The 18,183-nt window shown below is 47.1% G+C and overlaps 1 protein-coding gene across 4 annotated transcripts in view; it reads left to right on the top strand.

Annotated features, from left to right (window-relative positions):
* The window catches only part of ARID2 (AT-rich interaction domain 2), a 132,506-nt gene that overhangs the window by 61,809 nt on the left and 52,514 nt on the right, over nucleotides 1–18,183 (top strand). For all 4 annotated transcript variants that reach the window (XM_077265400.1, XM_077265398.1, XM_077265397.1 and 1 more), the window contains exons 5-6: nucleotides 4,334–4,552; nucleotides 15,922–15,989. In XM_077265400.1, the coding sequence (XP_077121515.1) occupies nucleotides 4,334–4,552; nucleotides 15,922–15,989 (287 nt within the window). The remainder of the gene's footprint in view (nucleotides 1–4,333; nucleotides 4,553–15,921; nucleotides 15,990–18,183) is intronic.

Raw genomic sequence — 18,183 nt, 5'->3', positions numbered from 1 at the left:
CAATCAGAAAAATACTATTAACCTAATCTAGTACCTAGTACCAATCAAGCCCTCACAATACTGTTGACATGCAAAAAGATTTAAAAAAATGCAAAATATGGTGATGCATCAAAAAACATATTTTTATTTAAACTCTTGGACATTTGGTGTCTCTGACCTGAGAAATAATTGTCTTAAAAAAAAAATAAATCTTCAACTGCTGGTGATTCGTTCTGCCTCCTAAAGATTGCAACAAGGCTCAGTTCATATTCTGAGCTCTACAATGCACACTTACATCGAGGTTTTCGTCTAACGTCTAAGTCTCTGAAGTACATGACTCAGACAGAACTCTCGAAGGGAGATTCACTATGTTGCTGGTAACACTCAGATCTATGTCTTGCCCAGACGTCACCTCCACTATATTGCTGGTAACGCTCGGATCTATATTTCTTGCCCAGACGTCACCTCCACTATATTGCTGGTGACGCTCGGATCTATATTTCTTGCCCAGACGTCACCTCCACTATATTGCTGGTAACGCTCGGATCTATATTTCTTGCCCAGACGTCACCTCCACTATATTGCTGGTGACACTCAGATCTATATGTCGTGCCCAGACGTCACCTCCACTATATTGCTGGTAACACTCAGATCTATATTTCTTGCCCAGACGTCACCTCCACTATATTGCTGGTAACGCTCGGATCTATATTTCTTGCCCAGACGTCACCTCCACTATATTGCTGGTGACGCTCAGATCTATATGTCGTGCCCAGACGTCACCTCCACTATATTGCTGGTGACGCTCAGATCTATATGTCTTGCCCAGACGTCACCTCCACTATATTGCTGGTAACACTCAGATCTATATGTCTTGCCCAGACGTCACCTCCACTATATTGCTGGTAACGCTCGGATCTATATTTCTTGCCCAGACGTCACCTCCACTATATTGCTGGTAACACTCGGATCTATATTTCTTGCCCAGACGTCACCTCCACTATATTGCTGGTGACGCTCAGATCTATATGTCGTGCCCAGAAGTCACCTCCACTATATTGCTGGTGACGCTCAGATCTATATTTCTTGCCCAGACGTCACCTCCACTATATTGCTGGTAACGCTCGGATCTATATTTCTTGCCCAGACGTCACCTCCACTATATTGCTGGTGACGCTCAGATCTATATGTCGTGCCCAGACGTCACCTCCACTATATTGCTGGTAACACTCAGATCTATATGTCTTGCCCAGACGTCACCTCCACTATATTGCTGGTGACGCTCAGATCTATATGTCGTGCCCAGACGTCACCTCCACTATATTGCTGGTAACACTCAGATCTATATGTCTTGCCCAGACGTCACCTCCACTATATTGCTGGTGACGCTCAGATCTATATGTCGTGCCCAGACGTCACCTCCACTATATTGCTGGTGACGCTCAGATCTATATTTCTTGCCCAGACGTCACCTCCACTATATTGCTGGTAACACTCAGATCTATATGTCTTGCCCAGACGTCACCTCCACTATATTGCTGGTGACGCTCAGATCTATATGTCGTGCCCAGACGTCACCTCCACTATATTGCTGGTGACGCTCAGATCTATATGTCGTGCCCAGACGTCACCTCCACTATATTGCTGGTAACACTCAGATCTATATTTCTTGCCCAGACGTCACCTCCACTATATTGCTGGTAACGCTCAGATCTATATGTCTTGCCCAGACGTCACCTCCACTATATTGCTGGTGACGCTCAGATCTATATTTCTTGCCCAGACGTCACCTCCACTATATTGCTGGTGACGCTCAGATCTATATGTCGTGCCCAGACGTCACCTCCACTATATTGCTGGTGACGCTCAGATCTATATGTCTTGCCCAGACGTCACCTCCACTATATTGCTGGTAACGCTCAGATCTGTATGTCTTGCCCAGACGTCACCTCCACTATATTGCTGGTAACGCTCAGATCTATATGTCTTGCCCAGACGTCACCTCCACTATATTGCTGGTAACACTCAGGTCTATATGTCTTGCCCAGACGTCACCTCCACTATATTGCTAGTAACACTCAGATCTATATGTCTTGCCCAGACGTCACCTCCACTATATTGCTGGTAACGCTCAGATCTATATGTCTTGCCCAGACGTCACCTCCACTATATTGCTGGTAACGCTCAGATCTATATGTCTTGCCCAGACGTCACCTCCACTATATTGCTGGTAACACTCAGGTCTATATGTCTTGCCCAGACGTCACCTCCACTATATTGCTGGTAACACTCAGATCTATATTTCTTGCCCAGACGTCACCTCCACTATATTGCTGGTAACGCTCAGATCTATATGTCTTGCCCAGACGTCACCTCCACTATATTGCTGGTGACGCTCAGATCTATATTTCTTGCCCAGACGTCACCTCCACTATATTGCTGGTGACGCTCAGATCTATATGTCGTGCCCAGACGTCACCTCCACTATATTGCTGGTGACGCTCAGATCTATATGTCGTGCCCAGACGTCACCTCCACTATATTGCTGGTGACGCTCAGATCTATATGTCTTGCCCAGACGTCACCTCCACTATATTGCTGGTAACGCTCAGATCTATATGTCTTGCCCAGACGTCACCTCCACTATATTGCTGGTAACGCTCAGATCTATATGTCTTGCCCAGACGTCACCTCCACTATATTGCTGGTAACACTCAGGTCTATATGTCTTGCCCAGACGTCACCTCCACTATATTGCTAGTAACACTCAGATCTATATTTCTTGCCCAGACGTCACCTCTCTGCTGTCCAGAATCCCAGAGTGTCTTATCAGCCATATCTTCCTTTTTCCTCTAAGGGTACTGTCACACATTGAAATTTCGATCGCTACGACGGCACGATTCGTGACGTCGCAGCGTCGTACTATTATCGCTCCAGCGTCGTAGACTGCTGTCACACGTTGCAATCACGGCGCTGGAGCGATGCCGAAGTCCCCGGGTAACCAGGGTAAACATCGGGTTGCTAAGCGCAGGGCCGCGCTTAGTAACCCGATGTTTACCCTGGTTACCAGCGTAAACGTAAAAAAAACAAACAGTACATACTCACATGCCGGTTTCTGTCCCTCGGCGCTGTGCTTCTCTGCACTGTGTAAGCACAGCGGCCGGAAAGCACAGCGGTGACGTCACCGCTGTGCTCGCTTTCCGGCTCTGGTGCTTACACAGTGCAGAGGAGCTTTCGCCGAGGGACAGACACCGGCATGTGAGTATGTACTGTTTGTTTTTTTTACGTTTACGCTGGTAACCACAGTAAACATCGGGTTACTAAGCGCGGCCCTGCGCTTAGTTACCCGATGTTTACCCTGGTTACCAGCGAACACATCGCTGGATCGCTGTCACACACAACGATCCAGCGATGACAGCGGGTGATCAAGCGACGAAAGAAAGTTCCAAACGATCTGCTACGACGTACGATTCTCAGCAGGGTGTCTGATCGCAGTAGCGTGTCAGACACAGCGATATCGTAACGATATCGCTAGAACGTCACGAATCGTACCGTCGTAGCGATCGAAATTTCAATGTGTGACAGTACCCTAAGCCAGGGGCCTCAAAACACACAAGGCTGCATGCAGCCCCTGAGGCTCCATAGTGCGGCCCTCAGGCACCAGAGAAAATCGTGTCCAGCAAGCCAGAGCCGCCGACGTCCGTGCTCCTTATCGACTGAATAATGCTCTCACTGTGAAAAACAAGATCTTGTAGTTATGATACCTTTTAATGGCTAAAAAAAAAAAAAAACTGATGTTACACATCCAGCTTTCGGAACTTATTAGGTCCTCCCGATATCTTCCCACACGTAATCTCCAGTCCTCCCAAGACCTCCTTCTCTCCTCCACACTTGTGCGCTCCTCACCCAATTGCCTGAAAGACTTCTTTCGAGTACCCCCAATCCTCTGAAATTCTGTGCCCCATCTTGTATAGTTATCCACCATATTTGGAAGTTTCGTCCGAAACTTCCAAACTTGAAAACCCATGTCTCCAAGAAAGCTTACCACCAGCAATGACACGCTGCCGCAACCCGTAACCTACTGTTTCCTTCCCCATTATTCTGTAGACTGTAAGCCCAAAAGGGCAGGGCCCTTTCCCCTCTGTACCTGTCTGTCATTGTTAGTTTGTCAATTGTAATCTATATTCCTTTGTTTGTTACCCCTTCCTTTCTACAGCACCCTGGAATCATTGGTGCCCTAAAAGAAATAATAGTGGTCTTGTAATGTTATGTGAATCACTACAATTAGTTGTGTGCATTTAATAAAGTACATTTTTTTATTCTATGTTTTATTTATCTATTTTTTTTCCAACAGATTATTTGCGTCAAAGTTATGGGCTTACAATGGACTTCAATACACCAAATGATTACAACAAACTGGTGCTTTCACTATTATCCGGGCTCCCGAATGAAGTGGACTTTGCAATTAATGTTTGCACCCTACTGTCTAATGAAAGCAAGCATGTTATGCAGCTTGAAAAGGACCCCAAAATTGTCACTTTGTTGCTTGCAAATGCTGGTGTATTTGATGATAGTGAGTATATGTTGAGTTTTTGTTTATCTGACTCCACACACATTTGTATACATCTGTGCAGAACAGCTGTATGATTTTTGCCTTGTACATATACCAACCCTCAGGACCATAACAGATCGGCTGCTTTTATGCTGATATATGCAGCCACCTGTCAGTCACTGCTGTGTGCAGTGGGAAGAGTGCTTCATCACTGTGTTGGATAGTTAAATGTCCAGTGTTAGATTGCTTTTAACTGTAAGGCTGGTTTTACACTTGCCTTGTTTTTTCGGCCCCAATGCATTTCTATGGGGCCGCAAAAATTCATAGGAGCACCGTACGCCGTAAGGCCGTGAGGGCTGTATTTACGGCCGTGAAAAAAAAAAACGAGCTTGCTCTATATATTTCACAGCTTACAGACACAGGCCCCATTGAAAATCAATGGGGCCGCAAAAATAACGGAAGGTTGTTTTTGCGGTGCTCCGTGACTTCCATTTTTGCGGCCCGCTTTTTTTTTTCCCCAATACTTTTGCTATAGTATTGGGAGCCCGTAAAACAGCGATCCGCAAGTTTTTTGCGGTCCGTTATTGCGGCAGACTGTGAAAATAGCGGCGATAAGGCCCGCAATAACGGGCCACAAAAAAACCCGGTAAGTGTAAATGAAGCCTAAGGAACCTTTTTATGTGGCTAATAGAAGGGCAGACGTGTCCCCCTCCTATTTACTATGGCTTTAGTCTGTTAATAAATCTCTTTATGAAATTGAGGCCTTTAGGAAATCTGGTGTCCTGTTCCAGGAGGCTTGTATTCCAGTCACTACCTTTTGAAGATTTAAACAGTAAAGCCATTTGTTATTTGAAATGATACAAAATTTAGTCTTTTTATGTTCGTGTTTTATTTTTAAATGTCGTTTACCCAGCAAATGTATAGTTTCGTACACTCCATATGTTTGAATAATCTGTGCACTACTGAAGAGCAAACGTATTGTAATTGTGATCTGACAACATTTTTCAATGGATAGTTGCAGGTTTTGTAGATAATTTTACAAGTATTCTGGCTTTATCCTGTATTAGTTTATTAGATAACTAGCTGCAGGAAGATCACACGTGTCTTTTTAGGGAAAAATATATGGCTGCGATATTGAGTTATCCTGAAATAAAACACACATTTTATTTGGCATCTATAACTTATCTACGGTATATATTCCTTAAATCACACTGATTTTACAGAGAAATTTGATTTGCAGCAAAATTATTCTCCACAAATTGAATGTTCCTTAATATGTTCTGAGATTTGAAGAAATCCCAGGATATATTAAACACAAGATGTATTAAAAAAAGCTGAAAACTTTAATTCCTCACCACTCATGTACTTAGTCCCTTATGCGGTCCTTTGCATCTATTGCTACCGTTGCCACATGCTGAAAACTCTTGACTTCTTCATACTAGGTTGAGAATTCTGGCCACAACTTAAGTGTCATCCCGGGACTAGTTGCATCCAGAATTCCCGGCCTAGAGTACGCACCTCAGGGCTAGGCCTGGGGTATCACTATGCAGGCACACTGTATGGTTGCAGTGACGTCACAACCCTACAACATGCATGTACAGACATATCTTGGCCTAGAGTGTCCCTGCTAATGTCAAAGCTCAAATGCGAGGGACATCCCGGACCTAATCGTGGCTTTAAGTCCTAGCTTATGAAAATGACAGGGGTTTCATCACTTGGTGGAGGTAAGTGGTGCCGAGGACTGTACAAGGGAGATCGAGCAGCCGAGATGATCGGTAAGCTGAGTATTAATTAGTGATGAGCAAACGTGCCTGGATAAGGTGTTATCCGAGCATGCTTGTGTAGTATCAGTGTGTCTTCGGCGTGCTTGAAAAACATGTTCAAGTCCACGCAGCTACATGTCTCGTGGCTGTTTGACAGCTGCAGCACATGCAGGGATTGCCTCTTTGTTAGGTCCACCTACTTATTTTTCATCTATCTCTTTCCTTATTTGGCTCCTGTGATGACAAGTCTGTCAGTCAAGGAAGAGGTGTGGTGAATATAAATTCAAAACACACAGGCTCCTTTACATCAAAGCAATGTAAGTTATTTTCATGCCAGTTTTATCCAGCTCCGTCAAAATGACGAGCTTTGGAGTACTTCACGCCAGAAATACGGAGGTTCAAACCATTTGTCAGATACTGAGGATTCTTTAAAGGGAACCTGTCACCCCGGTTTTTCACTCTGAGATAATAATACCGCTACATAGGGCATGAGCTGTGCTTTACAAACGTGTTTTTTTTCTACCCTGATTCCCCACCTAAGCTGCCGAAATTACTTACCAAAGTCGCCGTTTTCGCTTGTCAATCATGCTGGTGTGGTCTGATGGGCATGGTGACAAAGCTGTTTCTTCCCCCAGATCTTGCTTAGGTTTCCGTTGGTGGCGCAGTGGTTTGCGACTGCGCAGGTGACGAAAAAGAGCGCCATCTGTGCTATATCCCTGGTGATCGGTGGGGGCGGCCATCTTCCTGTGGCCGCGCGTGCGCAGTTGGAGCGCTCTGCTGCCCGGGGCTTCAGGAAAACTCTGCTTCAGGAAAATGGCCGCCGCAATCTCCATCTGCGCATGCGCGGCAGCCCGCGGCCATTTTCCTGAAGCCCCGGGCAGCAGAGCGCTCCAACTGCGCACGCGCGGCCACAGGAAGATGGCCGCCCCCACCGATCACCAGGGATATAGCACAGATGGCGCTCTTTTTCGTCACCTGCGCAGTCGCAAACCACTACGCCACCAACGGAAACCTAAGCAAGATCTGGGGGAAGAAACAGCTTTGTCACCACGCCCATCAGATCAGACCAGCATGATTGACAAGCGAAAACGGTGACTTTGGTAAGTAATTTCGGCAGCTTAGGTGGGGAATCAGGGTAGAAAAAAACACGTTTGTAAAGCACAGCTCATGCCCTATGTAGCGGTATTTTTATCTCAGAGTGAAAAACCGGGGTGAGAGGTTCCCTTTAAGAGGCGTACACCTCTTATTGAATCTAACATCTTACTCCAAACCTGAAGACCGGTGTGAAAATTGGTGGTTTTGATGAATCAAGACTATAGGTTGAGACTGCACTGAACTGTTTGGCCAAGCCAATGGTGCAGCAGGAGTCTATGGTTTAGTTTGAACAGTCATTTTGTGCTGACAGATTCTTTAAAGGGGTTTTCCAGAACTTTAACATTGATGGCCTATTAGAATAGGGATGAGCAAACTTTCTCGGGTTCCTGCATCGCGCCGGCTGATCAGCCGATTGGTGCCGCAGCTGCATGTTTTGCGGCTGTGTCACAGTCACGACACATGCATGGAGAACCTGTTTGTTGAGCTCTCCATGCATGTGTCGTGACTGCGACACAGCCGCAACACATGCAGCTGCGGCGCTGATCGGCCGGCGCGATCCAGGAAGCTGGGTTCCCTCTGCAGCTTATTTGGCAAGCGCTATAGCTTGCTGAATAAGAGGGAACCCAAGCAAATTCGCTTATCTCTACCAGGCACCCTCGTCGATTAGCTGTTCCCGATGTCAGGGGAACAGTTTAGGAGCTGCACAGAACAGCTCTGTTAACTGTATAGTGGTTGCAGGGTGAATGTGCATAACTCTGCCACAGCCCCTATTCAACCAACACCGGAAAAGCTGATTGGCGGGGGTGCCGGGTGAAGCACCCCCACCAATCAGACAGTGATGACCTATCCTAACAATAGGCCATCAATTTTAAAGTCCTGCATAACCCCTTTGGCGCTTTGGTTTATAGCCACACAAAAGCTGCTAAATTACGACCATTTTTAGTATAGTGGCATCCTGGATGTCACCTATTTCATATGTAGTGATAAGCGGACTAAAGGACTAAATCAAATTAATTTGAATTCTGGGGGGCGTGTCCTAGCTGGCCATGTGAGTGGACACAGGGAAGAGTGCTCCCGCTGCTAAAGGTACAAATATCCTGTGCAAACGTTGATTTCCGGACTTTTTTGCCACAAACCGGTTAGCTGAAGGTCTGGGGAGCAAAGCGGTGCTGAGTGCTGGTTCCGGCATCAGTGGCAATGACCAGACGGAGGCAGAAGGACGCAGGTGCTGGCGATGCAGGAGCCAGCCAAGATGGCGCCGAGGTCAGAGAAGAAGCTGACAGGAAGAACACCGCATGTCAACGGCGCATGGAGGTGGCGGCGAAGCTTCAGCAGTATGCCAGAGTGGAAGCTGCGGAGGAGGCAGAGCAAGGAACCGGAGCTGGAGCTGATTAGTAGGAGGAGAATACAGTCCTGGCTGCAAAGCATGAGGTACAGAGGGGGAAGGAGAGAGGCAGCATGGTGGGGTCAGGGGGGGGGACCTGAAGGCTTAATGCAGAAAGAGGAGCCGACCCACAGAGACGTTGTTGTGCTGATATCCTCGTGCCAGCAATCCTTGAACTCCCTAGCCCTGCAGATGCCGGAGGTAAAAGGGGACACAGCACAGATTAATGCAGCCCTGCAAAAGATGGACAGACGTATAGGAGCTGTGGAGGAGAGGGTGAGCACGGCAGAAGACCACATAGTTAAACTGCAAAAAGCTGAGAAAAAGTTTGCCCAAGCAATATCAGAGCTCGCTGCCAAGAATGAGGATCTGGAAAATAGATCCAGAAGGAATAATATACGTATAGTGGGGCTGCCTGAAAATACTGAGGGGAGAAACCCCACAGAGTTTGTTGAAAGCTGGCTGCTGGAGAAAATTGGGGGCACAGTGCTGACAAAAGTATTTGCTGTTGAAAGAGCTCATAGAGTCCCGCCGCAGCCCCCTGCCCCAGGAGCGAATCCCCGTACCATGCTTGCCAAAATACTGAACTACAGGGACAGAGACATTATCCTCAGAAAGGCTAGAGAAATGGAGGATCTGACGGCTGGAGGTCAAAAGATTGCCATCTACCCGGATTTTTCTGCTGCAGTTCAGAAACAACAGATGAAATTCACTGGGGTGAAGAGACGACTGAGGGAACTAGGAGTGCAATACTCTATGCTGTTCCCCGCAAAGTTGAGACTGGTTGCTTTTGATAAGACCCACTTTTTCCTGACACCAGAGGACGCTACCCAGTGGATTGATACTAATGCGAAAAAACTTAAGGGATAGGGCGATTGACATCTCGGCGAGATCCGGACGGGAGTTGTTTCTCTGTTGCTGGAGGAGAGATTTGCGTTTAATGGCACATTGGTTAAAGGGTTGCGCAGCTGTTGAGGGCTCGGCTGTGCCATATTGAGTGATTGACCGGAGGGGATAGTAATGATTAATAAGTATGGGGGAGGTGGGTTATGCCGGGTACTGCAAATTGGTTTGGTAATTTCTCCACATGGTTATTTAAGTTGGAATGTTGGGAAAAAAACAAAAACTGTGGGAAATTCGGATTGTTACTGCAGCGAGAGGCGCATGGAGAGGGTTAAGTAAGGGAGAGTGTTCGCAATGGGCGGTGGAGCCCCACTCTTGATGAGAGGAAGAATGTGTTGTATTGGGTGGGTTAGGGGGGCAAGTTGGGAGTTGGTGGGGGGGTGGGATGGATTAGACAGCTCATACTTGGAAAAGTGGATACTATGAAGGATGATGAGCCGTATGATGGGGGACCGCATTAAAATATTGAGTTGGAATGTAAGAGGCATAGTGGATAAAACTCGACGGGCGGCTAGTCTGCAGTATGTTCGAGAACAGAGGGTCTCAATGATATGCCTGCTGGAGACACATTTAGTGCGGGAAAAGGTGGATGTATTGAACAGGCGCTGGGTACAGAGGGCATACCATTCTACCTTCTCTACGTACTCTAGGGGTGTGTCGGTGTTGGTACCTGTGGGAGTGCAGTATGAAGAGGTGACGGTACGGGAGGATGTGGATGGTCAGTATGTGGTGGTGCAATGCAAAATAAATGGAGTGTTGATGTGTATAGCGGCGATGTATATTCCGCCTCCATACTCAAGTAAGAAAATTAGAGAGGTGCTGGAGAGGGTGGAAATCTGGGGCCCGATGTCATTTCTAATTATTGGGGATCTTAATAATATATGTGATGACTTTTGGGATAAAAATAAAAACTCCCAGAATAGGACAGTGGGACACATTACTTCGTTTGGGACTTATATTCGTGAAGGTGGGTATGACTGATCTATGGAGAGCTAGGCATGTTGCAGAAAGGGGGTATTCATGTTATTCATCGGCTCATGGTACTCTATCCAGAATCGATTTGGCACTGGGCAACCGTCTGTTGGACACGATGGTAGGGGATGTGAGATATTTGCCTAGGGCCCTCTCAGACCATAGTCCAATTGAGGTGGAGTTTCAGCCGATGGGGACAGGGGCCGTGAACAGGAGAGAGTGGAAGATTCACCCTAACTGGCTGCACAGTATAGATCTAGATAAGATAAAACGGGAGTTGGTGGAATTTTTTGAGCTGAATGATGGGAGTGTAGATACTCTTACTGTATGGGAAGCCATGAAGGCGTACTTAAGAGGGCTGTTGTTTAGAGACATTAGTAGATGTAAGCGGAAGTCGAGAGAGGCAGAGAAGGCAGTGATTGATGGGTTGAAAGCAGCGGAGGATGAGATGGTGACACTGGGTACCCGGGAAGCTGGGAAGAGATTAAAGGCAGCTCAAAGTCATCTGGAATAAATTTTGCTGGGTAAAGCTGAAAGGAAGCTGGAATTCATGAAGCTTGCTTATTATCAGGAGGGTGAAACTGTAGGTCACATGCTGTCGCTGGTGTCTTCTGCACAGAGAAGTACTTCGTTTGTCCATTCTCTGGTTTCCGGAAGTGGTACGAGTGTCTCTGAGACTCCAGAGATTTTGGAGGTTTTTGCAAATTTTTACGAGGACCTATATTCCTCACGGGTGGATGGGACGGTGGGAGACACCGTGGCGTTCCTTGAGGGACTGGAGCTCCCGAGGTTGAGTGATGCAGATAGAGAGGGCTTGGAGGCTCCTATCACGGAGGAGGAACTGGGTTGGGCATTACAGTCTATGGCTTATGGGAAGGCGCCTGGAGTAGATGGGTTTCCTGTTGAGATCTATAAACATATGGGGGAGGTGCTAATTCCCAGATTAAAGGCGGTCCTAGAGGAGGCTAAGACTAGGGAGTGTCTGCCTACATCCATGAGAGAGCCATAATAGCGGTGATTCCTAAGGAGGGGAAAGACTTGGGGCAACCTGAGTCATATCGGCCAATCTCCTTGCTCACTATAGATGTCAAGATTCTGGCCAAGGTGTTGGCGATGAGGTTGACGAGTGTGATCTCCGGCCTGGTGCACCCAGACCAATCTGGCTTTATGCCTGATAGATCCACGGCGATCAACCTACGGAGGCTATTTATGAATCTGCAGCTTAGGTCTGATAACTGTGGCCAGAGAGTTATTGCATCTTTAGACGCCCATAAGGCGTTCGACAGTGTGGAATGGGGATATCTCTGGCAGGTGTTGCAATATATGGGGTTTGGCTCGCGGTTTGTGTCCTGGGTTCGGCTGCTGCATTCGCAGCCGATGGCCAGAGTCCGGGTGAATGGGGAGTTATCACGGACTATACAATTAGCTAGAGGGACGAGGCAGGGGTGTCCGCTCTCTCCTCTTTTGTTTGCTCTGGCCGTGGAGCCACTGGCTGCTAAACTTCGACAGTCTGACGAGGTGTCTGGGTTTAAATATGGGATGATTGAAGAGAGGGTGGCGTTGTATGCGGACGATATTCTACTGTTTCTAGCTGACCCGGTATCTTCCTTGGGGGGGCTATTGGGATTATTGAAAGGTTTGGCTCACTGTCAAGACTGACGATAAACTGGAGTAAGTCTATTGTGTTTAAAGTGGACGGCGTAGGAGAGGAGGGGAGTGAGCTGCTGGAGGATGGGCGACTGAAGGTGGTAAGTCAATTTAAATATCTTGGGATATGGGTATCTATGCCGGTTATGGATTACATACATAGGAATCTGACTCCGATCTTAGGTGTTCTTAAGGCAAAAGTGGATGCTTGGGTTAAGCTGGATTTATCTGTGGTGGGCAGGGTGAATCTTATCAAAATGATTTTGATGCCGAAGATTCTGTATGTTCTTCATAATGCGCCAGTTTGGATACCGCGCGGGAAATTTCGGCAGATTAACTCCCTGTTCAGGAATTTGGTATGGGGGAGACATCCACGTATCAGACTGGAGACACTTCAGCGACCCAAGGAAGATGGGGGCTTGGCATTGCCTAACCCTGAAGTATATTTTCTTGCAGCCCAGAGTCAGCACTTAAAGGGCTGGGTGCATGAAGGGTCGTCCGGGGCGGTACAGCAATTAATGGAAAAGGTGACAAAAAGAAGGCCAGCAGTACAATGTCTGGAGGATGGCTCCCTGGGGGCTTTGGGGAAATTGTATCTGACTGTTATTGATATGTAAGCTGTGGGGTAGACTTAAACATATACGTGGGATTACGGGTCTGACCAGATTCTTCCAGCTATGTCATAATAATAATTTAAAGGAGTTTGTGGCAATGGGGGTACTACCAGAATGGCAGGCCAAGGGGGGATTCAATATGTCTATCAGATAATTGAGCAGGGAGAGTTGAAATCATTTTCCCATTTGCACGTGGAATTTGATCTCGGGTCTGCGGGGGAATATCAATATTTGAGGATGAGACACGCATTTGGAGCTCAGAATAGGGACGGCGGCATCAGCATTCAAAGGGATATAGTGTTAGAGTATTGTGTGGTGAAGGGACTACTGGGGGGGGTTATTTCCACTCTTTATAAAGACTTGCTGCACACTTTCCTATTAAGGTTTCCAATACTGGCGAGAGCTAAGTGGGAGAGGGATCTGGGCCCAATGGAGAATGAAACTTGGGAGTCGGTGCTGGAGTGGGTTCCATGGCTGTCTCTGAGCGAACCGTATAGGCTGTCACAGCTTTATGTAATACACAGAGTTTACAAATCTCCGAAGGTATTATATAAGGCAGGTTTGCGTGATGATTCTGAGTGTCCGAGGTGTAAATCTACAGATGCTGATATATTTCATACTAGCTATTGAACCCGTTCTACGCCCGGGTGGCGAGCATTTATATTGGTATATGGTCTCCATCCTGGTATGTGCTGCTCCCATCCTGTCATGTGCTGCTCCATCATGCGCCCCCATCCTGTCATGTGCTGCTCCACCGTGTCATGTGCTGCTCCATCCTGCGCCCCCATCCTGTCATGTGCTGCTCCACCGTGTCATGTGCTGCTCCATCCTGCGCCCCCATCCTGTCATGTGCTGCTCCACCGTGTCATGTGCTGCTCCATCCTGCATCCCCATCCTGTCATGTGCTGCTCCACCGTGTCATGTGCTGCTCCATCCTGCGCCCCCATCCTGTCATGTGCTGCTCCACCGTGTCATGTGCTGCTCCATCCTGCATCCCCATCCTGTCATGTGCTGCTCCACCGTGTCATGTGCTGCTCCATCCTGCATCCCCATCCTGTTATGTGCTCCCATCCTGCGCCCCCATCCTATCACGTGCTGCTCCATCCTGCGCCCCCATCAGTGCGGGCGGCTGTGCTGGGTGCGGGCGGCTGTGCTGGGTGCGGGCGGCTGTGCTGGGTGCGGGCGGCTGTGCTGGGTGCGCTGGGTGCGGCGGCTGTGCTGGGTGCGGGCGGCTGTGCTGGGTGCGGGCGGCTGTGCTGGGTGCGCTGGGTGCTGTGGCTGTGCTGGGTGCGCTGGGTGCGGGCGGCTGTGCTGGGTGTGCTGGGTGCGCTGGGTGCGGCGGCTGTGCTGGGTGCGCTGGGTGCGGCGGCTGTGGGTGGCTGTGCTGGGTGCGGTGGCTGTGCTGGGTGCGGCGGCTGTGTGGTCAGGCTGTGCTGGGTGCGGCGGCTGTGCGTGGCTGTGGTGGGTGCGGCGGCTGTGGGTGGCTGTGCTGGGTGCGGCGGCTGTGCGTTGCTGTGGTGGGTGCGGCGGCTGTGGGTGGCTGTGCTGGGTGCGGCGGCTGTGGGTGGCTGTGCTGGGTGCGGCGGCTGTCGCCACCTGATTCATTTCCGCCGCCATTTTCTTGGTCCTGCTCCCGGAATCGGCGCCTGCGCAGTCCGCGCTTTCCGGCGCCATTTTCTTGAAGACACACTGCAATGTGTCTTCAAGAAAATGGCGCCGGAAAGTGCGGACTGCGCAGGCGCCGATTCCGGGAGCAGGACCAAGAAAATGGCGGCGGAAATGAATCAGGTGGTGTAAGTAACAAATAGCTGTGGCATGAAGTGCCACAGCCTCATGGCACAGCAATTTGTTACTTGCGCTACCTCATTCATTTCCGGTGCCATTTTCTGTGTCCTCCTGGTGCCGGAATCGGCGCCTGTGCAGTCCGCGCTTTCCGGCGCCTTTTCTTGAAGACACACTGCAATGTGTCTTCAATAAAATGGCGCCAGAAAGCGCGGACTGTGCAGGCGCCGATTCCGGGAGCAGGGGGACATTCATGGCCCGGAATCGCGTCGGTGGAACGGGACAGGTAAGTATACTCACCCTCCGCCTCCTGGCTCGTCCCTGCTTCTCCGTTGGAGATCGCGGTGTGCGTTCAGCGCTTACGCATACCGCGATCTCCTGGGAGCGTCGCTCTGTGGGGTCCAGACTGCGCCGGCGCTTGTGCAGTCTATAAAGGCTTCGGACAGAGTGACGCTCCCACCGTTATATTATAGATGATGTGAACGTGTCCGAGACTGGCTGCTTTTTGGTTGGTAGTTTTGAGTCGTGTGGAAGGAGCATATAGATGCACGGTGCCAAGGGACCCGATGGTGTGCTTGTTGGGGTGCGTGGATGACATTGGAGTGGATAACAACCTGAAGACCGCTATTGCCAGATTGCTGTATATGGCCCAGAAGGTAATAGCGCGAAATTGGATTAAGGACGAGCCGCCTTCAAGAAGAGAATTCCTCCAATATGTGAAGCAGGGCCTGAAACTGGAAAAGGGGTTTTATCAGAAAAGAGGGAAAATTGAAATGTTCGATAAGCTGTGGTCTCCGTGGCTTGCCATGGGATAGGTTTGTTAGAGACCGGGTGAATCAAGACCCTGAATTGGTGAAAATATAACACGTGGCCTATGGTCTTAACTGAGGGGATAGTCATCCTATTGATTTGAGTGTGGAGCTATTAATCAAGGTGGGCTGTCTTATTGCGGGGCGGGATAAGTTGGGATTGCGGGGTTCATTTGGGGGGAAAACTTTGTACTGAAAACAAGAATGTAACATGTTAATTGTAATGTTATTCTTAATAAAAATTTATTTGAGTTAAAAAAAAATTAATTTGAATTCTCTAAGTTCCGACAGCAAAATTCTCTATCAAAGAATGTTAATTTTGGGAAAAAAAAATTTTTTAATCCATTATAAAAAAAAAAAAACAAAAGAAAAATTTCTTGTCCTTATTTATTGTGACCTAATTCTGTTTATTATTCAATAGCCCTGGGAACATTTTCTGCAGTGTTTGGTGATGAATGGAAGGAAAAAACGGACCGTGATTTTGTACAGGTAACCTCAAGTTTTAAGTGACTATCCTAAAATGTTTCTATGATTTGCAACAAGAGGGTTGTTGGACAACACCATTAGAATAGAGGACTGGATAAATTGCGTTTTCGGAAATAACAAATGTGTTGTAATACTACTAGCTGCTTGCATAAGATCCAATGGATGTACTGAATGCCTCTTAAGTTCCTCTTTGCTATATAATATTTCTCTATAAATAATACAATGCCGGGAAAAAAATCTTTACAAGTTCAGCAAAATCATTCAAGTGTTTTATTGTCAATTTTGAGTTACAATTAATATTTAGTTATTATTATTTACGTTTTACTGAGCCAGTGTTGCTATTAGACAGTTTTTGATTTTCTTCCTGATTGTGTTACCGTAGAATTTAGTAGTGTCTGTAATAGTGGAAACTGCTTCAGTAACCTATACATTTTGGCTAGATGTTTGGATTGTGTGTTTTGTGAAATGCTTGTGGGTTCTATGGGTGATAGATGCCGAAATTAAAAACTGGTTGCATCATCCAGAATAGAAAGGTCCATTTTAATTACCCTGATAGCCCCAGCAATTACAAAGGCTGCAGAATTAAAGGGAACCTGTCAGCAGGATTGTGCACAGTAACCTACAGACAGTGTCAGGTCGGCACCGTTATACTGATTTAAAATGATACCTTGGTTGATGAAATCCATGTTGTGGTTGTTTAACCTTTTTCTTCAGTTTTCAGTTAATGATATGTTCATGCTCCGGAGCGGGCTTGTGGGGGGGGTTCCTTCATATGGTGCTCTGATTAGGTATTCATGTAACAACCAAACGAACAAAGGATGATTTAAAGGCCCAAGTATGATGAAAAAATATATTTTTATTAGACACAATTAAAAATACAAAAGTGAAATAGTGGATGAGACCACAGTGCATATAGACAACAAAACCGGGATGGGTGAACCGCGGCTGTAAATAATAATAAATTACAAATACATTTGTGCAAAAATGCACATAAATAGATTCACAGTACATAAATCATTCTGTTACCCCCATATAGGTGAAAAAATTGTGAGTCAAGGAAAACTCAAGTACCTCCAATATAAAGTTTTGAAAAGAAATAGGAAAATTGGACATAGTTAGATAGTATTTAATGGCCCTGAGACCGTCAGGGTGCCTAATGCTGGTGTAAAGCGATTCAACATCTGCTACAACCATGACGGCCCCAGGGTCAATCTGGATGCCATCTATCAATTTGAGGAAGGCGCCTGTATCTTTCAGGAATGATGGAAGACTCTCTACGATTGGTTGCAAGATAGAATCAATCCACCGACCGACATGTTCCAAGAAATTCCCCCCTCCAGAGACAATGGGACGTCCGGGTGGGTTGGCACTATTCTTGTGAATTTTGGGCAGTAGTGCTATCATTATTACTATTATGTTAATTGTACCATCATTATTATTATGATGTTAATTGTGCGGCATTTCCAAAACAGTCCGATACTATGGTAACATGCCATCACTTCCGGTTATCGGCCATTGGTTCGGGCCCTCTTTTTAAGGTGCACACATTCAATTGTCTCCATGCCCCCTGACGAAGGCTGTGCGCCGAAACGCGCATCGGGGTGATGTGGTGACTGCTGGCTCCTTTCTGCACCCCCTGTTAGCTGGACGGGCGTCTGGTACTTTTCTAACTTGGTATGTTCCATGATTTTCAATTGATTCGTTCTTGTGTTTATTCTAGCCATGACCATCGGCAGAAACACTGATTATATTGGCTATATATGGGGGTAACAGAATGATTTGTGTACTGTGAATCTATTTATGTGCATTTTTGCACAAATGTATTTGTAATTTATTATTATTTACAGCCGCGGTTCACCCATCCCGGTTTTGTTGTCTATATGCACTGTGGTCTCATCCACTATTTCACTTTTGTATTTTTAATTGTGTCTAATAAAAATATATTTTTTCATCATACTTGGGCCTTTAAATCATCCTTTGTTCGTTTGGTTGTTAGTTTGGTAATTGATGATTGGCCATTTACTAGTCCTATCAGTAGTGATGATATTATTATTGAATATGTACCAATATTTTGAAATATGATGTCACTCAGATTTTTGTTGGCTTTTGCTTAGGTATTCCTGTGTATGGCTTCTGACTTGCCGCCTAGTTTACATGATGAACATTATAAAAACCCTTCTGCAGGCAGGCGGTGGCG

Source organism: Ranitomeya variabilis, chromosome 5 (assembly GCF_051348905.1).
Source record: "Ranitomeya variabilis isolate aRanVar5 chromosome 5, aRanVar5.hap1, whole genome shotgun sequence".
Lineage (NCBI taxonomy): Eukaryota > Metazoa > Chordata > Amphibia > Anura > Dendrobatidae > Ranitomeya > Ranitomeya variabilis.
Note: the sequence above shows the minus strand (reverse complement) of the source record. Positions and strands in the feature narration are given on the sequence as shown.